The sequence below is a fragment of the Zonotrichia leucophrys genome, chromosome 1, assembly GCF_028769735.1.
Source record: "Zonotrichia leucophrys gambelii isolate GWCS_2022_RI chromosome 1, RI_Zleu_2.0, whole genome shotgun sequence".
Taxonomy (NCBI): domain Eukaryota; kingdom Metazoa; phylum Chordata; class Aves; order Passeriformes; family Passerellidae; genus Zonotrichia; species Zonotrichia leucophrys.
In genome coordinates, this window is record NC_088169.1 from 112009573 (window position 1) to 112036863 (window position 27291).

General features: G+C 46.1%; 1 protein-coding gene across 10 annotated transcripts in view; it reads right to left on the bottom strand.

Annotated features, from left to right (window-relative positions):
* Positions 1 to 6419: 6419 nt before the first annotated feature.
* Positions 6420 to 27291, bottom strand: part of ILDR2 (immunoglobulin like domain containing receptor 2) — a 39532-nt gene continuing 18660 nt past the window's right edge. For 2 of the 10 annotated variants that reach the window (XM_064727644.1, XM_064727569.1), the window contains 7 exons: positions 24444 to 24500; positions 19994 to 20140; positions 19107 to 19283; positions 13894 to 14010; positions 12329 to 12533; positions 10528 to 11227; positions 6420 to 9316 (listed from right to left, as the gene is read on the bottom strand). In XM_064727644.1, coding sequence (XP_064583714.1) covers positions 9281 to 9316; positions 10528 to 11227; positions 12329 to 12533; positions 13894 to 14010; positions 19107 to 19283; positions 19994 to 20140; positions 24444 to 24500 — 1439 coding nt within the window. In that variant the 3' untranslated portion in view covers positions 6420 to 9280. The other 8 variants (XM_064727607.1, XM_064727589.1, XM_064727597.1 and 5 more) reach the window with 6 other exon arrangements.

Below are 27291 nucleotides of genomic sequence, written 5' to 3' on the forward strand. Positions count from 1 at the left end.
TCCAAGCATTTCTGTGATGTTTCTGTGAGTGGTTTTGACAGTTTTAATAATTACTTTCTAAGGAACATGAAGGATGCAGGATTCTGAGAAAGCAGAAGGATCTGACCTCTGAAGGGATCTTCTTCACTTTGAGGAGGAGAATACTACTACTGGAAGTGTGTCCTTAATAGGAATTCTAGCTCAGGCAACCGCTTGGTACGGGGGAGGAGGAGGGAACTGGCAGTAATAACAAAGATGTTAATATCTCTAGCATGGAAGAACTCCCTGTAATGAGTGTGGCAGTATAGACTGAAATGCCTGTTCCACCCACGAAGACAAACAAGGGAAGAAATCACAGTGTGCTTCAGGCAAGAAAGCGAAGCCATCGAATCTGTTGTGCTGCAGAATTTTTATTTTCAGCACCGCACACAGGCCTGGTGCAAACAGTGATCTTTCACACAGGGGTGAGCTCCCAAACAGGGGAGATCATTCCTCAGCATGAGGAGCACAGGATCCCTAGGAAGGAAGGAGGCTGTGACCAGAATATGACTGGAATATCAGTCTGAGTAATGCGGATACATCCATGCCTCCCTTAGCCACCAACTGCTGCCACAAAGGGCACAACTTCTTGCTCCACTGGCAGCAGATCTGGTTTAAGTCATTTGGTCTCTACTCCCACCTTCTCCCTGAGAGCCTGAATAATACAGTTGTGCTGAGTAAGTGTTCACATGGCTGTGCTCTTAAGATCCATGAGATGATCCATGCTTTTTAAATGACAGACTTCTCAGAGTTCAATTAGCCCAATTTGGACCACAGGCTCACGAGGAGCAGGGTATGTACCACTGAGAGGTTTGGAGTCAGAGAAAAGACTGGCCAAAAAAAAGAGAAATAAATAATGTGGCCAGTATTGCTGTTAGTTCCCAAAAAATACATCTTTTAAGAGGTTTGTTGCTTTTCTTCCACTTTTTTTTTTATATTTCCAAGAAGGGCTAGACCTGAAAAATGCTGTCACATTGTCTTTGTTTCTGCTTTCCCAGACCCATCAGAAAGTCCATTGCCACCAGAAGATGGAAACTACAATTCATTTTGGTGCTGTCCTTGCTGCACAAGCTGTTACCAAACCATTTATTTATTCTGAATGGTAATTCTGCCCCCATAAAGCAGCTGAAAAGATGTCTCTTGCCTCAGAGCTGGAGTTGCAGCCAATTGTGTACATTTGTGGAAGGGACAAAGCAAGGCCAGGGGGGTGACACTTACAGAGTAAAAGGTGCCAGGGGCACAGAAGCCAAGCAGTATTAACCCAGGTGAACTCTTCTGCTATAAAATTGTTTCTGTTCAATTTTCAAATGAGCCCACAGCATCCAATTCAGCTTCATTGCATGGTTAATTCAGGTTCCCTTAGCTGGGAGCCAGGCAGAGTGGGAGAGCTCTGAACATCTGAGGACATTTTCTGTGCCACACGTTTCATGTTCTCTCTTAGTCATTCATTGAGGTACAGGAAGAACAGGCAGTGGGCCATTTTGGGATCAGCTTCTTTCTAGAAATGGCAAACAAAACTCTGGGAGGACTTGCCTGACTGCATGACTTCTCAGAGAGGTGGCTGTCATGTTCTAAAAACGTCACCCAACTGGTTGTGGCTTGAACAACATGATGGCTTTGGTGCACCTTGTGCCCCCATGGACAGCCTGGCAATGAGAGTGACTGAATGTGGGCTGTGGCAAACAATTTTACTCGAGAATATACCATACATAGAGAATATAGTACACTGATACTTCATGCAGAGCAGATGGGCAGGGTCAGCACCCAGGTTCACTCCCTGGGGCTGCATTACACAGGGTGAAACAACGTAAGAGTTCTGATCAGCTGAGTGAGATGATCAATGCTCATGCAGCATTTTTGTGTTGCCACTTGATGTCTGAAGCACCCCAGCGTGTTACCCTTCCCTTTGCTTGAATTTAGTGCTCATCTGCAGGCAGCTGTTTTCCTTTTCCAGACTCTCCTGGCTGCTTCACAAACACCAGTGTTTTCTCTCACTCCCCTAAACTGTTCTTTCTGTATTTTGACCATGACTTTTTTTTTTTTCCCATTAATCTGAATGAGTTTAATCATGAAATCAAGTGTAATTGAGATGCTCAAGCAGGAAATCAGTTAAGCTTAGCTGCAAGGGCAGCTTTTCAATTGATTTTCTTGCAAGTGAGGCTGAGCTTTTCACAGAAGTGTGTGGATCTCAGATGTTCCCAGCAATACTTGGGATGCTATCCACACTCTGCCTTTCAAAGATCTGTGAAGCAGTACAAACTAGGCTTCTGCTCTTCAAAAACATTTTGAAATGTGTTCTCTGCATGCTGCACATGCTTCAGTGTTGAACTTTTAGACTTACAACTCTCTTGAAATCCTCTAAAGCCCCTTGTTGTTGGGAGCTCTGTAACTCCAGGCTCATTGATATGATGAGGGAAGTTGGGACACAGGAATGTTTCATCTACAATGCAGCATCTTCTCTTAATTAAGAAGTGTCTCTCATCAGGATGACAGTCTGTCCATGGAGACCTCTTGATTACAGAGTTCTGCTACAGCAACTTTCCTTTCACAGCTATTCACAAGAACCAGCCTGGGTTGCATTTTACTGAAACTGGGGAGAGAGATTTTTCATGCAGGCACATTACTGGCCTGAACAGAAGGCAGCCTCAGATCTCTCTTCTGAGGAGTGAAGACAAAAAAATTTATATGTATAAATATGTATTTCTATTTAAAGAGGAAAAAAAAAGAAGGAAAAAAAATCCAAACACAGACAGACTGGTCCTTAAGAAGGACACAGCAGTGGGCAGTGTATCTTTACACCTTTTATACACTTTACACAAGGTAAAGCTTTTAACTTTTTGTGCTGCTGCTTTACCTGATCTCCACCCTACTGGATGTTAAAACTCCTTGCCAATACTTTAATTCCAAGGTGAGCAGGCCTGAGGCCTGTAGAAACACACACTGTGGTTTTGCCAGGAAGCAAAGAACTTTCAAAGACTAAATTAATTAATGATTTAGAAGGCTCTTGACTGTGAAATGCAACCAGTTGGAGCCCTGCCTCTCACTACCCTGGAGTACCTATTCAGAGACAAGTGCACTGAGTGATTTGTTGCTCCAAGAGAAGATCTGATAACTGGGACATGAAAATCACTCCCACCTGCTCTGGAGAGGCTGATGGAAACCAACATGACATGTAAGCAGAAAGGATTTCTGTCACATAGCAGGGACTAAATGAAAACACTACACCTGCTGTAATAGGTGGTCCTGTGCCATTTGAGGCAATTTTTTCAGACTCCTTTCTCTAATTCAGAAATGGCCCTGAATCACAAACCTGTACCTACAGCCAAGTGCTTATGGATATGTGTACAAGTTGTAACCAGGAATTGCAGTGGGAGCTGCAGGGCACCTCTCCTTGGCTGGCACAGACACTTTCCCACCCAAAGTGATTTCCTGCAGAGCTCTGAGCTGGGTGACCTCTCAGTGTTTCTGCTGTCAGGTCTTCCTCACCCTCATTAGTCTTTAATGTATGGACACCTTTCCTGCTCCATGTTGGCTTGGAGACTTCTGCAGAGGGGGAGCATTGAGGGATGGACAGAGGAGTGATAAAGAAGCCCAAAGAAACACTGAGCACTTTCACAGGTGGTAAAATAGAGAATGAGTGACAATTTTCAGAGCCAAGGGATGGCTGTGCCTTGCAGAGGGAAATACAGGGCAGAGCTGGGAGCTGCTGCTCCTGCACCTGACTGCTGATAACACCTATCAGACACGATCTAAACATGTAAATGCTGTTTAGGTTACACCTACAAACGATGTGAGTCTTAATCCATTATTTACAACACTGAGACAGGATCCAAATGAAGTTGATTGTGACACAAAAATAATCAGTCCAGAGTACTGCAGACCTTAGGACAAAGAGACCACAAGAACAGAATATATTTGTACTAAGAAGATTAAAGTTTTCTGAATAAAAAAAAAGTTTTACATCTGCAAGAGCAGGGGAGAGTTTATCCTTTCTCTGAAGGAGTGTGGCTCCACAGGGCACCTGCATGGATTTTTTATATAAAAATACTGGGCAGAATGGTTTTTTGTATGTTATCCTGTGAATGGTATGAGATTTATAAAGGGTCTGCTGCTCCACTGGAAAATATTTGGTTTATTGCCCAGTAATCAAAAAAAATGGGTTGAAAACTACTCATGTAAACTGCTCATATCTTAGCAAAACTTGAGCAAATTATTTGCCTGCAGGATAATAAAAAGGCAAATTGGTGGGAGCTTTTCCTGCTTTTATTCTCCATGGTGACAACTCAAAGCCAACGACTTCGATGCTGTGTGCATGGCATATGTATAATGCCTGGTAATTGGGGATGTGGATGTCTCCCAAAAAGCTATAAAAGTGTTACATTTTCATTATAGAGTATTGTTACGTCCTTCTCCCCCTCATATTGAAAAAGTTCATTACAGGGGAGGACAATCTAAGTAAAATGACAGCAGCAAAGAAAGCCACTCACTCTCTGTGTAATGGCTGGGAAATGGCTGTGGTAGGCAGCAACTGTGGCAGGAAAAAAGCCCAGGCATTTGTAAACAGCAAGAGAATTGTACCCCTGGGCCAGGGCTCAAGCTTCCCTGGACTGAATTTTGCTTTTAAGCCAAGCCTGTCAACTTCTAGTTCACACTTCTAACTCACCTGCAAGTAACAGCACCCTGGAACTCCATTTGCTTTCTGAGTCATTAAATGCTGCTCCTTTTTGCCACTGCTCTCACCAAGGACAATGAAACCTGAATGCATTTGCTCCTGCTCTTTGCACTCCACACCTCTGACTGCAGCTGCCCTGGGGATGGAAACAATACGGACCCGTTTTGAAATTATGTTCAGCTTTCATCTTTAAAATGTTTCCAGTAACACCACTGCTTAGGCTTGAGAGAATATCTGGAGGGCTTGGGGTTTTGTTGTGGGCATTCTGTAATTTTTGTTTTTATAGGGGGTAAAAGTGCCTTTTTACAAAATGCCACTCATTCTACATCCAAACATCTCCATTGGAACCCCTAGGCACCACACTGAAGGCTGACTGGAAAGAGCCAAAGGAAAGCAGAGGGGTCAGAGAGGCACTACAAGCATGACAAAAAATGACAGGCAAAAGGGAGAGGAGGTGATGGCCTGCCCTGGCAAGGCCCCTGTGCAGGCAGGGGTGAATGTCAGAAAGAATTATAAAGGTCACAAGAGAATTCATATGGGAATCATGGCAGGTTCCTTCCTTTGGTATTAGCTAACTTTATTCTTTAGATTTCTGCTCTTTCTAATGCTGGTAAATCCAGCTGGCATTTCTGAGATCACATCAAAATGATTGCTGTTCCTTCACATTATGCAGTAGATACCTTCTCTGATCTTCCAGGAAATGAGAAAGGGACTTCATGAGCCCCAGGTGACATGAGGGTGGTTTCAGCATCACAGCTGTTGTAGAAAGCATGTACAGCCAGCACAGCCTGATGCAGATGCTACACCACAGAGGTTTCTGGAATTATAGAGGCAAATCTGCAGCACCTGGTAGATGCCAAAGGCATCTTTGCTCCTGGATTCTATTTGCTCCAGTAAAAAATGGGCTAAAGCCCCTTTAGCTTTTATTACCACGTGCCAAACCCTGTAACTGGTGACCAAGAACAGATCCTCATGCACATCTTGTGTGAAAGCTACGTGGAGAAACAGCTCCCTGCAGTTTCTCAACACTCTCCACATCATTAAAACTATTTTCAGTAGCCCAGGCATGACAAACACTGTGGTGCTGCATTTATGTACCTGGAACAGTTTGTGGGAAGGTTTGACTGCTGCAGTATTTTGTGATTGCTCCTTCTCAGGGATCTCTCCCAGCAGCTGTCCTTTATCTCTCAGAGATGCAGCTCTGGGGTGCTGATGGCCCCCCCTGACCCAGCTCCAGTAACAAAGGTGGGGATGTCACAGCTCCAGTCCCCTGAACCACGTGCCAGCACAAAGACCTGAGCAATTCTGGCTGCCTCTTTCAGCTCATAAATGTTGAGGGTTTCTCAAAAATGTAAAGTATTCAGAGTGCTAATTTTGTTAATTTTCCATTTCACTGGTAATGGAGTGTTCTGAGGATCTTCACACTGAAGCCACCCATTGGAACTTTTACAATGTACTTTGAAGGAATAAAGGGATTGATGAAAAGTCATTACCATTGATATTTATTTTCCCATTCCTTTTTTTTTTCCTCCAGTAGCCAAGACCACTTTTTTTGACAGTACAGCCAAATCTACTGCTAAAGCTTGATCCTGCATTTGCTCTAGGGGCTCTCTAAAATTTTTACAGGATCCTCTCTCATTATCTGTTTTCTTAGCAAATCACTGTTGTGATGCTGTTATTTAAAGACCACAAAACTCTCCAGGTCCTTGACATAACCCAGACATCCATATCCAGTAAGAAAAGGATTTTAATTTTATGTCAGCAATAAAAATTCATCACTGGAAAACTTATAACTTAAGACCCCAGATTAACCAGGCTCATTATTTCCCAGCACCAGCATTCTGCAGGTGTTCTGAAAGATGGCATAGACACAAACCATTACTCCTCTCCTGAAAAATGAGCTGTCTGTCAGTCTCTGGCCCCCTGCTCCCCTGCTGCAGGAGTCACAGGTCATTAGGGTTGTGTAGCTGTGCAGACAGTCACCCCTCACTTCTTGATTTGGTCCATTTGCTGCTGCTGCTGCAGACATATTTCTAATGGGAAAAATAAAGGTGGCCTGAGGACAGACATGATCAGTAACTGAAAATTCCTGCAGATTTGTACAGAGAGATAGGGAGTCCAAAATTGTAGAGCAAGGTTATTGCTGCTCAGATGTGACTTCAGGAAATTAAGACCTCCTTTTTTTTTTTTTCTTCAGCTGAATCTTTTATCATCTGGTTCAAACTCACAGAATCACTAGTCATAAAATATTCAGTACTTTTCCAGGTACTTCGATTCAAGAGATGCTTCCAAATTCTCACAAACAGTTGTCTGTACAATTAAAACAGTTTTCTTAAAAGAATTGGCTTGCAACTACTATTGGCTTGCAACTATTTATAAGCTAGATACACAAATGGCAACTTCTTACACACAGTGTACAGATGCCCTAAAGTACCAGCACTGAACAAACAAAACTGACTCAAACAAATGAAGATCTGTATTTTTAATACACACAGCTCATTCCTGAGGGCTTGATCAAATAAACTACAGTGACTGAGATAAGGAACAGAACATAACTGAAATGAAGAGATTGTAATGCTCAGGCTTTCAGTATGAGCTTAAAATATAGAGGTATTCAGAGACTGTAAAACCACTGGTTTGACCCCTTTTTGGGATAGTCAGATGCATTTTCAAATTTCTGTCAACTGTTTCCTGGGTCTGATGGAAACGATAGCAGGGCTAAGCTGCCTTGAAATTCATGGCACAGGGGTTGCCAAGATTGAAACTTTAAATCTTTAAATCTTGAAAGGCTACCTCTGCACAAACAATTCTGCAATTCCACAACTGTATGTTCCTGCTGGCTATTCCCTCTCTGGCCAGGAAGACCCAGGACAGAGATTTCCAAAACTACAGCCATCACTAGAGGAGTGTTAGAGAAGAACATCATCCTTTCATCAACTCACCTTCTCACATGAAAACTGGCATCAAATCAATGGAGATTATTTCTGTGGAGAAACATCAAATCTATGGAGATTATTCTTCCTCTCCCCTGACAATTCCTGGTGGATAAACTATCTGGCAAAGGAGTAACACAGAAATTAATCTATCATTTTTATAGAGAACTGCAGTGATGTTAATATACCTTGTGTTCCAAACAGTACTGCCAGTATGAGCATCTGAGGCCAGACAGTTTCCCAAGTTCCCAGAGGAGCAACAAAGATGTCATTTCAGAGGGTGATAATGTCCATAACACAATAGGGCATTATGTTGTTTCTAGGTGTAATAGGGATCAAGATACTGGACCTTAAAATGTTCTCATCATCTTCCCTCACATGGTGATTTTAGCAGCTAAATAAATGACTGTATAATACTCTATGAAAACCAGAATGTCAGGCTTCCACATGGTGTGAAGCACTCACTTCTAAATAAAGCTATTCCTGAGACAACAGCCACTAAAACCACATCCCAACCAAAGTGAATGGAATGGTTTTAAGTGAAAAGGGTGACTTTCAAAGCTTGTAGCCATCCACAGCGCTTGTTCTTTTCCCACTGTTGTTACTGCTCTCTTCAGTAGTAGCTTCTTCTGGGAAACTATTCCCAGAAAGGAGTGATACCAGTGGCACAGGATGAAGGTCTGCAGCTGCCCTCTCACTGAGACTGTCCCCTTTTTGCTTCCTTGGAACAAAAAGGCCACTCGCTAGAGTGGCAGAAGTGTCTGGTGGTGCTGGAAGCAGAGCACTAGGAAGGCCAGAGCACTGCTTTTAAAACAGTGGAGCAGGTGCTCCAGCTTGAAGCTCTACAGGCTCACAGCTGAGCTGCAAGGAAATGCAACAGCATCAAAACAAAACACAGTTGGGGGGGCAGGGGGGAAACAAATCATGCTCTCATCACAATAAAAGCTACTTTGACCCACTTTCAGAACAATACATCAATCTCACCTGCAACTCTCATCACACAACGAACAGAACTAAATATATTGAACAAACCAGCTCATAATTGTCTCTTTCCCCATTCAGCCCTTATCAAGGTAACATCTCATCAGTCATTTTCTTACAGTGTCTGAAAGGATGTGGATTTTCTTTCGTGATTTAGGGCCTGATCAGCTGGAGGCAGTCTGCAGTTGTAAGAACAAGGCCTCCTCCCAGCACAGGGGTGATACAGAAAAGGCTTTAGGTATGGAGACAATTTTGATCCAAACAGAGAACCGAGGAGACAGAGAGAGCAAGAGGCCTCCCTCTGCACATGGGACAGGGCAAGAGGCACCAAGGCAGCCTCACTTGTAGTTCAGGGCTGCAGGGAGGGCTGCAGAGGCAGTAGGGACGTGGCTGCCATCCAGAGCAGAATGGAGGGCACTGGAAAACAGGGTGCCAAAGAGAGCCCCAGCTTCATTTTCCTGGCAGACTCCCAGAGCCTCTGAGAGCGAGTGCTGTCCATGGGAGTCTGTCCCTTACAAAAGCCTCAGCTCCCCTGGATGGAACAAAAAGTTGAAACAGTCCATGGCTGATGGCTGCAAAGGTTCACAGAGGCATGTCTTGCTTGTTGCTCTGCATCTTCTCCACTGCAGTCACCTCATGATATCCAGCCCATCAACATGACAGGTCCACAACAACTTCAAACCACAAGGGACATCCTTGTTGGGAAATCATTCTGAGAGGAAAGAGAGAAGATTAAATGTCAACAGGAAATCTCCCATTGGTACAGACAAAGGGACAGACAAAGCTTTGACAGAGACAAAACTAAACAGCAACAGCTTTGCCCACTCACAATCCAGTCCTCTCTCCCACAGTCAAGTTACTCTAATGATAAGGTTTCCCTCATGGTGCAGATTTCCCCAGCTGGGTTAGATGGGGAAGATCCCCTTCCCCAGCAACTATGACCTTATCAGTCCTCAGCAGCTTGGGCTGTGGCAGGATGTTTTGCACTTGCTGGCATCATGGGTGAGGAATGCCTTTGCATGAATGGCCCCCAGGGGACCCCATGGGCCCATGCACCCATGGGAGTCTGTGATCTCACCCCTTTCAGAAAGATCTCCTTACATCATCCCCTGCTAGCAGCCCTGTCCCAGTGCAGAAGAACAAGAGCCTGTCAACCCTTCCTTAACAAGGATCAAGGCCAAAGCAAAGCCCTGTAATTTCTGCAGGGTCTGGGTAACTTCCCTACCACAGTCCTCCTGAACTCTAGATAAACTCCCTCCACCTTGGATTACCAGGCCAGATATCCCTTACCTCCTCAGTCCCAGGCACATCTGGCTTTCCCCTCCATCATGGGCTCCTGTGTAGGAGCCATTACCCTTTCCAGCTTCTTATCCCCCCATTTCCTTCCCCCCTTTCTACAGGGAGTGACACTCAGGTGTCACAGACATCTTTAATGAAAAATCCTTTCCTTAGGATTTTTCCTCCTGAGAAGCTGAGAGGCCTCAGGAACAAAATGTAAACAATGGTTATCTGCTGCTGTGGAATGCAACAGGTGCATCTGTGATTGGTCTCATGTTGGTTGCTTCTAATTAATGGATAATCACAGTCCAGCTGGCTCAGACAGAGAGTGCGAGACACAAGCCTTTGTTATCATTCCTTCTTATTCTGTTATTAGCTAGCCTTCTGATGAAATCCTTTCTTCTATTCTTTTAGCATAGTTTTAATGTAATATATATCACAAAATAATAAATCAAGCCTTCTGAAACATGGAGTCAAATCCTCGTCTCTTCCCTCAACCTGAGACCCCTGTGAACCCGGTCACACCCAGACTCCAGGTGTCACCCTCCTATAAAACCCCCTTCCCCATCAACTCTGGTTGGTAACCCCTGCCTGGTGGCTCTCCGCTCAGCCTATTTGGACCAGGACCACCAGACATGGCCTCACTGTTTTCTTGGGGTCCTTTTTCCTCTTCTTGTCAGAGGCATTGAGGTAGGCCTGTTCCCTGGCCCTGTAGGAAGGGCCTCGGCTCAGCTCCCTCTCACTGTAGGGAGGCAGGCTGTCCTCCTCCTCCTCGTCCTGCTCGGGGGACGACGACTGCGGCGGCGGCGGCTGCGACTTCTCGCCTTTGTAGGTGGAGGGCGGCGACCAGGCGTAGTAGGTGCTGCCTCCCCTCTGGCTGGGCTGCGAGCTCAGCTTCGAGGGGGTGGCACAGTGGTCACCGCTCTCGTCGTAGCTCCGCGATTTCCTGTCCAGGACGCTGCTGAGGTAGGAGTGATCGTATTTCTGGCTCCCTCCGGGCGTGCGGCTCACCAGCCGGGGAAGGTGCTTCTCCTCGTGGGCGCGCCGGCGGGGCGGGCTGTAGGACCAGCCCCGCTCCGAGTCCGTCAGCGGCTCGCGGCTGGCCCTGCAGCGCTTGCTGTAGTATTCCTCCATGGAGCTGTCCTGGCGGGGCAGGGCCCCGCCGCGCCCGCCGTGCGACTCGGAGCGCTCGAAGCGCCGCAGCTCCTGGCTGTCCGCCCGCCGCGGCCGCTGCGGCTGCTGCCCGTACGACTCGGCAAAGGCCGCCAGCTCGTCCATGGACACGGCCGGCACGCCCACCGAGAAGCTCTTACGGGACAGCATCTCCGACTTGGATCTCTGCTGGCTGCAACAGGGAGGAGGTAGAGTTAGATCCAGCTGCACTCTTCCCCCCGGCTGCCTGCACAGACAATGGAGGGAAACACGCCCTCCTGGGGGCATGAATCATCTGAGCTGTTTTCATCGTCTTCCATAGGAAGAGAATCTATCACATCCTTGAAACCTCGGGTTCTCTCTGCTGAGTGTAAAGGCAGCTTAGTGCACATAGCTCAGGTTCTTCGTGTCTAATGTTACCTGAGGTTATCCCCAGGGTGCACCTGCCCTGTCCTCCAATATGCAGGGCTGGACCTGCTTCTCCTTCATCCCAGAGCTTGTAGGTGTATATCCTGCTGGAAAAACCCAAGAGCCCAGCCATAGAAGCTCACAGCAGGGCAGTTTTGAAGCAGGTTTAAAGACAGTGAGCTGGTACAATAACCCAGTACCAAAGGAAGAAAATCCCTGCCATTGCTTTTGGAATACTGGGCTGCTTGAGGGAAGGTTGGGCTATCTCTCTTTAGGCACCAGAGTGCGAGTCCTTCAGCCTGGAGCACTGGTCTAGCTGCACCAAAGCAGAAGGGTGTGACTCCTATATAATAAAGCACACCAGCATTGGGAAGCGCTGCATGCATCAAGTACAAAGCTCAAGAGAGAGATTTGCACTTTCCCACCATGGGAAGAGTGGCATAGCTCCCTATTGAGCTCATTTTTTACATCCCACTGGGACTGGGGCTTGTACCTAGCTTTACCCAGCTAGGGAATCTTCAGCAGGCTCATTGTTCCTTAATGGATATGGCTTTGCAATACTCAGAAGGGGCAGAAATAAGAATAAATATCTACTTCAGGAAGAAAAAAGTATTATGACTCTTAATATCAGCAGGAATAGATGATTTTTACAGATCTGCTTGCCAGTGCACAAATGCAGCTCTTGTTACATGTTAGAGTTGCAATCAGCTTCATTCTGACCTCATCTAATAACCCATCCAGATTTCCTATTTCTCTCTAGCCCCTCTCTCCCACTAAGCAGAGCAAAGGCAGCAGGAAACAGGGGAGAGCTACCAGTCCATCTGTCCCTTCTGCTTTCTTCAGCCCTTTGCCAGACAGAGCAGCCCCCTGCCGTGGTGTCCCTCACCTGTGCCAGTAGCTGTCCCGCTCGTCCCTGTAGTCAGACACAGCCTGGGAGCGGGAGGTGCTGCCCACCATTCCCGCCCAGTACTCGGCGTCACCGTCCGCGTCCCCTGCGGGGGGCAGGGGCTTCCTGCGCGCCTGCCGGTAGGGCTGGCGGAAGTTCAGGTCCTCCTCGTGCAGGGAGCTCAGCTCAGACACGGTGTTGTTATCTGCAGGGGAGAAATGAGATGGGCACTGCCTGATGGCAGCCAGGCAGGGATTCTGAGGGTATCACAAACAGCGGGAGATGCCTGCTTTCCACATAACTGACCTCACCCTCTGGGAAGAGCTTTCCACCTGTGAGCTCCCTGTCCTTGCAAGGTGGTCACCCAGCTTGGTAGGACACCACTACAGCACACAAGTTGTGCCCCCTCCCCTTTTCCTGGCTGCCTCTGGATTTGGCCTGACTTGCCCAGCTAAAACAAAAGCAACCCCCTCAAAAAAAGATTAAGGAAAAAGTAAAAGTCTGTCTGAATCACTGTCAGTCTCTACCCCATCAAGCACACTGACATCTGTAGGCCTGACATACCAATCTGCAGAGGTCTTTTTATAGTAAATCTTGTGGGTGGAGAAGACAGTGTGCTCAGCAATGACTGTTTTAGAAGTATATATAATTTGTTCGTTATGCCTAATCTGTACAGAGCTTTGATGTAGTGTCATTCCTTAAAGCCCTTCCCTTCAATGATTTGCAGGATCCCACACGTCTGTTTCAAGTGAGCCTCTAGCAGTGCCTAACATGGGTTAGCTCTGTGTGCTGCCCACAGGAACCGAGCCCCCAGCCTGCATTGCACACAGCAGCCACAGGACAAGGAGCAGCACTGCAAGCCCTTCCCACACTCCTTGTTCCATTCTGCACCTCTGCCTCCTAATGTGGAAAGATCCTCCCTTGGGTTTGTATTCTGACACACATTAAGTGCAGCCTCGGCCTTTATTTAAGGAAATAAAGCTTGCCAGAGGCTATGGGAAGTTGCACAGAGAAGCTCAGTTCTCAGTTTGCACCATGTCCCTATTCACCCCCCTGCACCTTCTGCAGGGCAACAGCCACTCCAAACGAGCTTCCTGCTTCCTTCAAACCACACTGTGGTCACTGAGCCCACAAAAGACACTTTCAATAAAATCATCCCTCTCCTATTTTGCTATGCTGGGAATATACAGACACCACACTCTCAAGAAATTGTGAAAACAATATCCCAGCTATTATCACACCACAGGCTGTAGAAGGTATGAGTAGGATTTGGCTTTTCAGATGCTGACGATCCCAAAGTTTAATTATACAAGTGGACAATTTTAATGAGCTTTTCAGTATCCCTCATTTTGCTGTAAGAATGATTAGGTAAGCACCAGACTTTTAAAATCAGAACATACCTGTAGATACCTACAACCTAGACTTTATCTGTCCCAACTAGCTTATCCTGGATATCATATCCTAGGGGCTGACTCTGAGACAAACCAAGTGAACTTTTAAGTATGAATTTTCCAGTCTTCCTTAGGTCAGTGGGGAAAAAAAATCAAACCATGCTTGTTTCTCACATCGTTCTCGCATCCTCCTGGCCGGGTCAAACTGAGCCAATTCCTTCTCCACATAGTACAGCACCTTCATGGAGTCCCTGTCCTTGTCAGCCTGGATCCTGTACCCTTTGCGCACTGCTAGGGAGACAAAAAGAAAATATTAGAGGAAAACCCATGTAAGAACAAGGAGCCCTTCCCACAACACTGCTAATTCTATAGCTGAGCTCACGTCTGCAGGCAGGTAGGCTGCGTCAAAACACACTGAGTCAGCCGCTGCTTCACAAGAAATTCGTCTACAGTGTGGGATGTGAAGTTGTAAGAACTTGCATCATTTTAGAAGTTTGCAGGAACAGCAAAAACAGTTTGGAAATGCCCAGTTTGTACAACCCAGCGCATCCAGTGATGGACACTGAGCATGGTGGGACATCCTCACAGCACCTCACCCTCCCTCCTTTGAGACAGGCTCGCTCTGGAGTTGGTCTGCTTTGCCCAGCTAAAACAAAAGCAACCCCCTCATTGCCACAGAGTGATTCCAACTTTCAACTCCCACAGATGATGGCAGAGAGAAAAGCAAAACTCTTTTCTCCTTCCTCAGCACTAGTGAAAGGATTCGTCATGGTATGGGAGAAGCAGTCTCAGAAGATCAGGCTTCCTCTAAGCTCTGAGTCTGCAGGAGAAGCAGGTGGCTGAGCATTTGGGAGCTGTCACTGTGCAAGACCACTCCACCCTCCCACCCCCAAGAATTCTCCTCACACAGGTTGAAGAGCATGTGGCAGAAGCTCCAGAGAATATAGAAGGAAACACCAAGTCCCACAAAGCACACCACAGTGCTTTGAGATTTATACTGACTCCAGGGATGAGGCCAGCCAGGTCACTGGTAGCTGTGAAACTGTCTGCTCTGGGATTTGTTACAAGCTTTACTTTACAGAAAGGTATATATCTTAGACATGCATGAAATGCTTGACTTCTGGGAAGTCTGGACAGCTTTTTGACTTGTCCATATACCTGTGTGTAAATAAGAAGGCCCTGTACACCTGGAGCCAAAGCAGATTTAACTCTGGCAGGTTAGCTCCATGCACACTTTACCTACTAATAATAGCTACCAACAGCCTGACTACCTTAAGGCAAGTGTATGATCAGCAAGCAGAGAACTCCACCTTTCCACTCTTTCTTTGAAGAAAATAAGGGTTTTATAGCAGATTATTTAAGAAAAGTGCCAGCCAGGAGCTATTTCAGGATCGACAGAAATTCAGGTCTAGGTACAAGAGAGGACTACAACCCTCAAATTCAGCCTTATTAGAGAACCATCTTAAGGACAATTCACTGAGCACTACAAAATGGAACCTGCCTGCCTTGCATGGGGTTAACATGTTCCCTTGTGGGAATACTGCAGTGTTGCATGAATGCTCCTGCTGGGGAACAACTTAAACACTTGCACAGTGGTTCTGAGCCAACCTGTTCCTTCTGTTTTATCCCTCAGCACCGCAACACATTGAGCTATTACCATATGGGTTGGGTAGTACGTCGCATAGTATGTGCTGTGTGGGCTGAGCAAGGACTTGGCAGGGGTATTCTTAGGCACCTCCTGCCCTAAACTGCTGTGCATGTGTCTCTGTGCACTAGGAAATAACCATGCTGTGCTTCAGGAATGGCTGTGCCATGGGCAGACTTCAGAAGCAAAGTGCTTCACTGTGGGTTTGACTGTGTAAGATAAGTGATTACATCTTGAGATATTACCTTGTGTGTCTGCACTTGGGAATGGTATAGGATGTAAAAATATAGCAGAGGTCTATCAGGGTCCTTCTTTTAATGTGCCTCCAGACAACTGAGCTGACAGCAGTGTGTGCTTTATTATCCCAGTGAGTGAGTGAGTGAGTGCACAGTGCTGGAAATGCAGACAGTGGTTTACAGAACACAAGGAATCCTGCCTCTGCCTCCCAAAGTGGAAGCACAGCAGGCCTCCTCAAGTGAGGCTGCACTGCTGGCCTCAGAAGTGACAGCTCTGGCTGTACTGCATGAGCAGCAAGGGCAGTTCTCCACCTCACCATCATGGCTGGCACCTCACTTCTGTCTGGTACCGTGCCAGGAAAGGCCTCTCTCTATTCTTTCCTCTAATGTGTGGGCTAGGAGCTCAGCTAAGCTGCCACCTCATTTATACACAGCCAGCAAACCACTCTGACCTGCTCATAACCTCTGGGGAACTTGAACAGGCAGCTCCCAGACTCTGTCTCCCCAGAGCCACTGCTCACACTGAGGCTGTGCCAAACACTATTTGGGCAACCTCTACAGCTCCTGGAACTGATGGAGAATTAGCCAGGCTTCATGCTAGCTTCATACTAAGCTTGCTACTGCAGCTGTGTATCAAAAAGCAAATTTCTTGGTTAATTCTGCAAGCATCTAGAAATCAATTTTGGATTTAAATCTCCGAAGATGACTGTGAACAGCTCATAAAAAGTATTTTCCACTACAGAGGAAGCGGTTTTGTCTCTATGTTTGTTTATCAAATATTTCTCATAATGATACTAAATGTACAACTTATTAAATCTCTTCATTATTCCTTCAGCTGAGAACCAAAGATATTGTTTCTTCCTCACACTCTTCATCTGTACACTGCCATAATCCTTTAATCAGGTCTGAAGCATTTTAAGCTCATTTTAATTATAAAGAAATAAAGATGCAGAGATGTTGACCACATGTCCAGAACCACTTGCTGAAGTGAAAGGGAAAGGAACATTCTTCCCATATTTTCTTCTCTTGAACAGTTAATAAATTTCTAATCTTTAATTTGTATTTAAGTGGACACTATTTTTACTCTTCTGTGGGTGGAACCAACTCAGCCAAAACTGTAAGCTGTCTCCCTCCCCAGAAAGGGCAGCACTACTATTTTTTTTTCAGACAAGTCTGTTTAGGAAGTAAATGATGTCTCATCCTTATACCCTTTTCATGTTAAAGACCTAGGACCAAAAGCTTCCATGTGTGCAGAGTTTAAAGGATCTATGCAAGAGCCTTTAGGTAACCACTGCACTTAAAACAGAGCATAAATTTTAACTTATGTGGTGTCAACACTTCTAAATGAGAGAGCTAAATATTTTGGGAGTTTTTTTTTCTTCATTCAGCCCTAAGTTTAGAATAGAGTTCCTAGGCTTAATCTGAGCTTTGCCACATGGCGTTTATGTAACCCCAGAAAATTTTCTAAATATCCTCAGGCCTGAGTTTTCCCATTAGATCCCCTCAGAGGGGTCATTTATAAGCATGGAATCTATCTAGGGCAAAATGTAAGTCAAAATTACAGAATCTTCCAATCTCTGTCCCCCAGCACTTCCGATCCCATTTTTTAAATGGACTTGACAGAAAGGTGGAAGTCCCAAAGATACACAGCTTCAGATCAGACCTACACCAGCTGTGTGGAGGACACAGAGGCTTTTTATTCTCCTTCTGAGAAAGGCTTTTATTATAAACTCAACCATTACCTGTTTTGTTTAGCTTGCTGCCTGGCCAACAAGCAAATAAGTAGCTTGGAAAAGCCACACAATGTTTTCTCTTCTATAGCCTGTCATTAGGGGATATTCTGGCATTGTGGAGGACCTTAAAAGAACAGAGTACAGGCTATAACTCTCCCTTAGCTTCATAGCTCAAGCACCTTGAACAACAGATCCACAATCCTGACTAAGGGTTTGTCCACATTATTGCAAAAAACATTAACTAATTTTTAAAAAAGCTTAAGAATCTCTGTTGTCTTGCTAGAAAGGTTAAAGCTCTGTGATATATATACTACTTCCTGTCAAGTCCTGAGGTGAGGGATTGAGTCCAGACACCTGATTTGGCTGCATCATCTATTAAATGCATCCTTCTGTGTAAGGAACATAGGATCCTAAGAACCATTCCATTTGGCTACCAAACATATCCACTGTTTTTTATTCTGAACTTGTGCTCTGCTAGCAGAGACAAGACGGGGAGCTGTGATCTGACTCTTAAAAAATCCCTGGAGTTCCCAGAACCAACACCACACTCTATGTGCAGTGACATTTTTCACAGGAGAAAAAAATTGAAGCACTGGGGTGTCATTCATCATTTTCTGACAAAGGTTTTTGAATTGGATACATTCTACGTTGGATCAGTGATTGATTTATTTCCTATTTCAAAATAGGAAATTTCTCCATTCCAGAGCTCTGTTTTGATTTCAGTGACAAAAAAAAAGAGTATGATTGTAGAAAGAAAATACTTTTTGTTATTCCAGAAAGATTCATATACTGACTGGGGCAGCAGAAACACGCATAGGGTTGTTCCAGAAGCTTAATTAATTATGCTACCTAATCTTGTCTTTTCAGATGTGTTTTATCAACACACTATCGTGAGTTAATTTAACAACTGATACTTAGTGTGGTGCTTTGAAATCAGCCATGTAGCTGGGTCAGTGATGACTCTACATTGGTGAGAGTCATTTCTGCTACAGAATGTTTGAATTTAGACAGCCACTCTGATCCTGAAATGCATGTGGCTGAATAGCTGCCCTCTTTTCTCCTTGATGGCAGCTTCCTTTGCAGCAGCAGAAATGACCCTCCCCGAGACAAGAGGCATCACACTGAGATTCTAGGTCTGCTACTGCTCCACAACTCCTTTCTAGTCAGAAGCCTTTCATCACTCACATTTCACAAAGGCGAAGGCTGAACAAAAAAAGTGACCTACTGACTCCTGTGAAGTAGAGGACAGGGTCCAGCCCCAAAAGATCTTGGGCAGAAATACCAAGGGAATGGGTGACTTTGCCCAAAATGCCACAGGGACAGTGAAACATGCTGCAGCAAAAACTGCTGCCAGAGTCCAGACAGTGCCCTACAGAGGGTTGGAAGGACAGTTTACAAAGAGGAAGCAGCTTGCAAGGCATTAGCTCTAAGGGGAAAATGCCTCCTGCCTCTGCTCTCCTGAAATCACCTTCATCCTTTTGTCCCCTGCAAGCAAACATCTGCAGCAGTAATGAGAGAGGTCCTGTACACAAACTTGGCTTCCCATTCCCTGCTGACCTAATTAAGCACCCACAAACTGACTCTGTGTTGATGGCCCTAGAAAAGTTAGAGCACTTGGCCCTAATGCAAATGTCATTGTCAGAAACAGGAATAAAATGCAGTTTCCCTGTGTTTCTTCTCTTCACACCACTCAATCAGTAACAACCATCCCTCCCCTTCCCAGCCCTGCTCCCAGTAAGAGGACTGAATGTTGTGCCTGGTACTGCAAATTACCATTTTGGCTTCCTGCACTGGCCTCACTTGGGGCTAAGGGAGGGGGGTGTGACTTGTCCATCAGCACAGCAGGAGATGGGACACCAGCTACAGGAACACTGGGGATGTAGTATGGACCTGGCATGGCAGAGACTGCAGGAGGGTATCCAGCTTTTGCTGCTTTGCCTGCCACATACACTGAAAAAGAAAAAGAACAAGAATTAGCATCACACACCAGCCCCTCCAGACCCACTGGACACATGGACAAAACCTGCACCACCAACCCCACAGGAGACAATCAGAAAAATGAATTAACAGGGACCAACCCAAATTTCTCTAAGCCTCAAAGGGTACTGAGGGGAGTCTAAAATATGTGCTGCATATAATAATAGTGCATATAGTAATAATGGCACCGAGAGATGCCCAGCATTACCGCTGCCATGATTTAGTGGCAGTTCAGCTTTAAAAATAACTGATGACTCAAGCAGCAGGATGAGGCTCATGGAATCTGACAGATCTGACTGAGCCTGACCAGGAACCTTGCTGGGTTGCAAGGATTTTGCACTGTTGTAGAGGACATCTGATTTGCATTGCCAGGAAGAAACCTCCCAGGATGCTCTTAGCTCTGACCCACAACATTCACTGACACAACAACAACTTTGGAATGGGAGCACGACACTTTTGAAAAGCAGGCACAGCTGCCAAGGCAGGGAGGGCTTGGGGAATTACATTTGTAATTAACTTTGAGCATTCAACCATTGAGTAATAGGTCAGATGCTTCACTCCCTAAGAACCAGTTCTTTAGCCAAGCAAAGTGCTCAGGGCAAAGGAAACAGTATTAGCAGATTCTCCTCCTGTTCTGCCAGGGAGCAGAAGTAGCAGGGCAGATTTGCAGCAGGGTCACTCACGTGCCCGGGGACAGCAGCAGGACTCAGGACAGCAGGGGCAGCGGACATAACAGCAGCAGCTGTGTGGGCAGCACTGGCACCAGCAGATCCCCACCAGGAGGAAGAACAGGAACGCCCCCAGGATCACCAGGCCCACAAAGACCCACTCTGGAAAACAAGGGGAGAAAGGGAGATACTTACAGGACTGCACTTGGCTGTGGAAGAGAACGTCAGCAACATCCTCCCAGTGGAGAGCACAGGGACAAAACACACAGGTGAATAACAGAAATGGACTTGTTCTCTGTGGGTCTAGGACTGGGTCAACTCCTCCTCTTGTGTCAGAGCAGAAATGGCACATGACAGTATGAAATGAGCTACCAAAATGTGGTCCCTTTCCAGCAGCACAGAGGCAGGAGCCCTGGCTCCCCGGCCAGAAACCCTTCGCCCCACAGCAGACCTGCGCCAATGCCGCAGGACGTGCTCCATTAGCACTTGGCCCTCATCAAAGACTCATTCTTCTTGGCCATGTTCATGCCCTGCTTATGTGTTTGTTCCCTAGCCACATTCTGGTTTTAATGGGACAAACCATGGTGAAAAGCAGGCTATAAATAGCCCAGCAAACGAGCCAGGCCTGCCCCTTCGCAGCGAGGCCTACGCGCGCAATTATTCTTTTGAATGCGCCGAGCGAGCATCCTATTCAGGCGCCACTGCCAGCCAGGAAACCTAACAACCACTTTTTTCTTCCCCCATTGAAGCCTCAGATGATGTGTGCCAGGCCCCAAAAGGGAGCAGCTGAAAAACCCTACAAGTGAAAGCACGCCAGAGCTGGCCCACAAAAACCAGGATGGGGCTTAAAGGGGAAGCGAAGGGAGAAAAGGTTTCTCAAACTTTGCTGCTGGAAAATGTGGTGGGAGCAGGGCTCAGCCTGTGCCAGGGCAGCACCTACTGCCACACAGGAGTTCCACAGACCAAAGGAATGATCAGTGAGCACATGTGGATCAAGAAATTACAAGACTCTGAATATACATAAGGCTTGGAGTTGGTTTTAAGTCAGAGAAATGCACCAACCTATCTCAAAGCAAGAGACAGGAGATAGCAAGAGATTCTCCCCACTGCTGGTGGGGAAAAGACTTCAGGTGTACCCAGGTGGTTATTCAGCCACCTAGGAAACATGGTAAAAAGCAAATAAAGACATGGTGGGGCTGCAGAGGGAAAGGATGTATCCCCACTTCAGATTAAAAAAAGCAGCAGACCATTATTTCCAAGCAGAAGTCCAGCATTCACTAGAGTCTCTGGGTATGGTATTATTTGAGATTAAGAAGTATTGACACAAGGATTGCAATGTGCATGAATAATCACACTGGAAAAACAGTGCACCCCTCACCTGTGTTGCTAAGCTAAAAAGTCAAGTAAAAATGTTTCACTTTGACCATTCAAAATATAATTTTTCCTAGTTCTTAATACAATACAAAAATAAGAACTGTCATTTTTGATCCATCCACAGCATTCTGTTTGAACAAAAGTATGATTCTTTACTTTGCTGAAGTTTTCCTTAACTCTTTTACAAACAATTCCCCTTTTTAAAAAATGCCATTTTGAAATCTAGAATTTAAAATTTCCTTTGAAAAATGTCAGTCAAAGATCTGGCATCTACAAATCAACACTTCAGAAGTGTGAAGTGAAATTTTTTTAGTCCTTTAGTTCTTTTTTGGCTGACACACATGAATTTCATTTAAATTTGCATTTAATTTTGGTTCCTGTGGAATAATATGTTGGGGTTGAACTTACTATATGCTGAGAAAAATTCAGCTAACAAGTAAGGAAAGGGCAGAAGGGAAGCATTCATGAATGGGAAAGCAAGAGCTGAGAGATTACTGACCCAGTGCCTCAAGTTCTGCTTCTAGCAGCTGTTTTGCTTAATATTTTCATAAATTACCTTGACATAGAAAATAAGAATGTGCTAAAATATCATGACAGTAAGCAGTAGGGATGCACTAAAGGCTGGGACATGTTATACAAAGGGCCAGTTGTCCTTGGGTCTAAAATAGGAAATATGAAAAGCAGTATTATCCTGAATTTCAAAGTATGCAGTGTCACAGGTTCAAAGATAAGAACAATTTCTGTTCTGAACAGGACTTCACTGGTTGAGAAAAACTGAACAAGAGAAATGATCCAGTATACATAGCATTATTGTCACCACTCATGCAATACAGCCACAAAAAATGGCAAATGTAATCCTAGGCCAAATAAGGGAAGAATTTCCAGCAGTATTAAGAAAATATCTGTGCCATCACACAATGCCTCCTCTGCACTTAACTTCATCTGGAGTTACTGATGTTATACAGCTCTGGTCCTCTTTGCAGCAGAAAAGATGAATTTAGGCCAAAGCCAATGGAGAGCTGGGATTTATTTGAGGGATGAAGGGACTCTGGAGCCTGCCTGGCAGCAGGGGAGCTGAAGCCTGCTGAGTTACTCTATTAAACAGAAGGCTGAGGGAAGATGTAGCTCCTGCCTGTAAATATGGTAGGAGGATAAATGCAGCAGGAAAAGCAGGTATTATAGTTAAAGATCTTACATAAATGGACAGAAATAGATGAGCAGTGATGTAGAGAGAAGCTAAAAGAAGCCCATCAAAGAAAGTGGGCCAATGGGAAAGAGAAAGGCCAAACCTTAGGCCACTCCTAAGCTTGCTGATCTTACAGAAGGATGAAATTACATGGTGCTAGGGAGAGAATGGCAAGATAGAGAGCCAGACTATCCTTTCCCGTCCTGTACTTCCTAATCTGTGCCAATCTAAGCAACATCTTAGTGGCTTTTTCTTTGTTCTGCTCTCATCTTGTTTTCTGCAACCACCATGGACACAGAGAAAGAGTTGAAATGGTACTGCTTGACACAAGTGGCCAGCCACAGCTATCCAGTGAAACTCAGATGTCAGATCTCCAAAGCTATTAGTGAACAGTTCACAGCCACTCCATAAAGGACAAAAGCCTGGTAGAGGAAAAAACAGACAGCAAGTCCATTAGAAGTGTATCTGTGGTCTCCCTGAAAGCATCCTAGGAGTACAAAAGGGGGTCAGATTAGTGTGTACATTGCACATTGCAGGATACTCACTCAGCATATAAAGTGGATGTTTGAAATCAGTGTCCCAGCCACAGGGACCTGTGAGTCAGGACTTTACTTCACAGGAAGTTAGACCATTTCCTTTTCTGATGAGGTTAACAAAACAGCAAAAAGAGCCTGCTGGCTCTTCCTTTAAAACAAAACAAAACTGGGATTTAACCAGTTCCCAATACAACTGTGTAATGCCGAGATTCAAATGACTACCAAGCCGACATGCTCTGTGTCCCCCTGTTTGGAAACTACTGGTTTGTGTTCACAGAAGTATCTGCTTTTCTTTACTCAGGCAACACCAACAGCTGAAATGTGGTCTGCTGCTGCATCTTACACTTTCTTGTTGTCTACCCATGCAGTGAGGGTGCCAGAAAGATATCTGGCCTACACACCATAATTTTATACCCATTCAATAAAATTCTAAATAATGGGGGGAAAAGTGTTAGGCAATAGAGAATCAACTGTTATCTATCTGTGCTGAAAAGACCAATCCCTCTCCTGCCATGCAGGAATTCTAGGGAGCTTTGGTTTACACTGGAGGTGGGTGAGTGTCTGCCTTCTCTCTGTTTGCATCTCTGGGACAGGCTCTAAAATAGCTTCACACGTTTATGTGGAGTTGCATTTTTGCACAAACGTGTGAAAGAAACGCTCCTCGGGCACCACCAGGGAATGATCAGATGACTCGAGGGCTAAATATTCTCACAGCTTTTCCCCTTCAAGAACAATCTGTTGCACAGCCTCTGTCTCCTGTGCAAGCAGTGCCAGAACTGGTGGCTCTCGCTAGTTTTGGCTAGCAAGGGATTTATCGCGGGCACGGAGCTCTCGCGTCGGGCCCGGCCACCTGGTGCCACCAAGAACATGGCCTGGCCGTGCAGCACGAGAGGGGCTGTGCCACTGATGGGTGCTAGCCAATGCTCCATTCCCAGCACCTGCTGTGCTGCCATCTGTGCTGATGCTGGAGCAGAGCACAGGCCAGCTCTGGGGAGCTGTGACTGCACAGCTGACACACAGAGCCACCATGCAGGGCTGAGGGGTCTCCCAGGCTGAAGCACACTTTCCTCTCTGCTAGCAGAGGGAGAGCAGAGAGCTTGAGAGAAAACATCCCCAGAACAGCTCTGGCATTTCTGCTCTCACACTGATGCATGCTGGCATGACATCACCCATCTCTGTATGTGGCTCCCAGCATCAGCTCCCTGGGATCCAAACCCAGCACTTTCCCAGTAACTGAAAGGCTTTTCTCTTTAAATCCCCAGGTAAAACACACACACAAGTGAAACATACACCACATAAAGATGCTGCAGAAGGATAAACAGACAAGATGACAGAAGAATGGATGATTAAGGGTGAAATGACTGAATACCTGGCATAATCTCCACAGCAAAACTGGGCAAGAGATCAGCAAGCAGCCCTGTCCTGCCTAGAAAAGACAGAAGGAGGAGAAGGAGAGAGGTTACTGCAAGAAAAACACACTCCCCAGCCCCTGCCTTAGCCTCCAGCTCCCTTCCTCATCAGCCCACTTGCACTCTGTGTTATGTGAATTCCTATCAACCACAGATGTCATCCTGCTCGGTGCCTCTGCACTTCTGCCATTTCTGTGTCCTTGCATTTTATCAGCAGAGCTGGGGGGAAAGAATCTGGAACAGAGCTTCTCCAATCTAGGCACAAAATGACAAGGAAAAGGAGTCCCTTTAGCATGGTTACACATGGTAACATCTTCCTGGAGTTATGCTCTACACATGCAAAAGCTCCTGGAAATGCACAACAGCCCTTAAACAAAAGAACACAGTTTATTTTTGAAACATACTGATGTAGTTTCTACAGATATGAAACATCTTTAACTTAACCCAAGGCTATTGATAAATCAGCCACGTGCTTCCAAAACCCATGGATGCTGCTCTCCATGTGGGGCTCTGTGAGTGCACTGACAACTCCAGGAAAGGAGCCTCGGAGGAATGCTGTGCATATCTGCTAATTATTTGGAGATGCACGAGAATTATTTGGTGAGACTGTGTGACAAAGCCAACACCCAATGGAAACAAACCAGCCAGGGAAGGATTCGTGTAGAAATTTTAGGATCACTTTGCAAAAGAAAAAGGAAACAAACAAAAACCAAAAAAAAAATAAAAGGCAAGTCAGCTTCAAATTTATAATTTACAACCAAATACAAACAAACAAACTCCAAGCCCAAAGGCAGCTTGGTGCCTGTTTGTTTTGGCACAGAATGCCTGGGATATTTCCAGTACACAGCAAACATCCTGCACAGTGCTCAGCTGTAATTTACTCACACCTGTGCATTGGCAGAACAGCCCAAAGTGCAGCTGTGCTGTGAACTCTCCCATAGAGCCCCAGGATCATGCTGGGATTTTAGAAGACATGCATATGGTAGGAGAGCTGCACTCTGAAGGGAGACACACATTGTGGGCATTACAAAGGAGCAGCTAAGGGTAAGCCAATGCAAAAGTGGTATAAAGCTACCTTTAACCTCCCCACATGCCCTCCAGGTCCTGCACTAGCAGCACTCAGACACAGTGATGAACTGGATCCCAAGCTCCTCGGCCTCTAGTCTGTCCTTGAAGGTTTTTACAATCAAATTCCCACCAGCCGCTTTTTCTCAGTGCTTCAGCAGGGGCTCTGTAGAGATCAAAAATCCACAAGGAAGCCTGCTGGAGCCATAATGAGTGTACCATGACTACAGGCAGTGCTTTGCAACTCATCAGAGCTCACTAGTACTCACAGGAACGCCCGTCCTGATGAAGTGGTCCAGAATCCTTAGCAAAAGGTAGCATGGTGATGCTTCACATAACTGCTCCCCATCTACCACTTTGAGGGAGGGCTCCTGCCACCAGTCTGCTGCAACACTTTCATCTACATTTACAGAGAGTTTCATGATATTCTTTGCAGTCCATTTCCTGGAAGGATCAAGTGTCCAAGCCGCTCACAACTAGCTTGTTATGTTCCACGTGCATATTAATTATATTCCTTATTTTGAAAAAATATGCAATTCTTTTGCAGGCCTTTTGAGCATATGTGAACAGCACCCACATGAACCACATGCATGCAGAATACGGACAGACATGAGCATGTAGCTCACCTCCCATGTGTTATTTCCTCTGCACAAGCTCACATGCAGCCCTAGTGTGAGAGCAGATGCCACTGGACAGATTGCTGGAGGTACACAGCTAATTTAGGGTGTCTATTTGTGGTAAAAAAAGCCAGGAAATTACACCTTTAAACAGCAGAAACTCCTTCCAAATGGTCATTAATAAATGGGTGCCTGCTTCATTTTGAACCTACCTGGAGAGCCTCAAACTCTGCTAGTGCTGGGTACCTACTATGTCCAAAAGGAATCACATGCCCCTCAGGGGAAAAGCATCACTTAATAAAACAGTGCCTGAGAACTTGGTTAACAAACAAACACAACCAAAGCAGCTCCTGTGCGCTACCCACAAGCAGCACAGAGGCTGCTTGTGCAGCCTCACTTGGCTTGTCAGAGATCTGCCTGGGGAATTTGCATCCCTGCCTTGCCAAGGGGACTCACAAAGCCCTGGGGGCCCCAGAGCCCCCAGCAGGGATGCACAAAGCCTGGGAGGAGCCGAGGCAGCAGCAAATCCCACCACAGCTCAGCCTGAACTCTGCCTGCCTCGCCCAGCCCGGCTGAGCACAATGCCCACCCCTGGACTGCCTGCCCCAGCAGCTTCCACAGCTCAGCCCCCTCCCTGCCCCAGGCTGGACAAATCCCCTGGTTAACCCTTCCCCACACCATTCCTTCAGGGAAGCCAGCAGGCTGAGGCTGCCTGTGGTTGCCCCAGCAACAGGAGGCTCCCTCCACTGTCCCTCATTGAAGGCGACTTCCCTCCCTCTGCTGCTGTGCCAGCAACAAGTGGAGCAAAAATCCCTCTGTCCTGCCAGCCAGGGGACACAGGGACAGCACTGCCACTGGCTCTCACCTCCTGCCCTCTGTAAGCCTGGCCCACACAGGCACAGCCCAGAGCCTGTGGTGGCCACAGAGGGGATGCCAGGGCAGCAGCCTTGTGGGTCACACACTGCCCAAAAAAGAGAGCAGGGCATCCTTTTGGACTCATGGCTGTAAGAGCAGGCAGGAGGCAGAGCACCCATGGCCAGCATCCACCCATCTCTCCATGTCTAGGATGCTCCTTTCATGGGCTTTAAGCTCACCTCCTTCTCTCTTGTTTCTTTAAAGGAAGTTT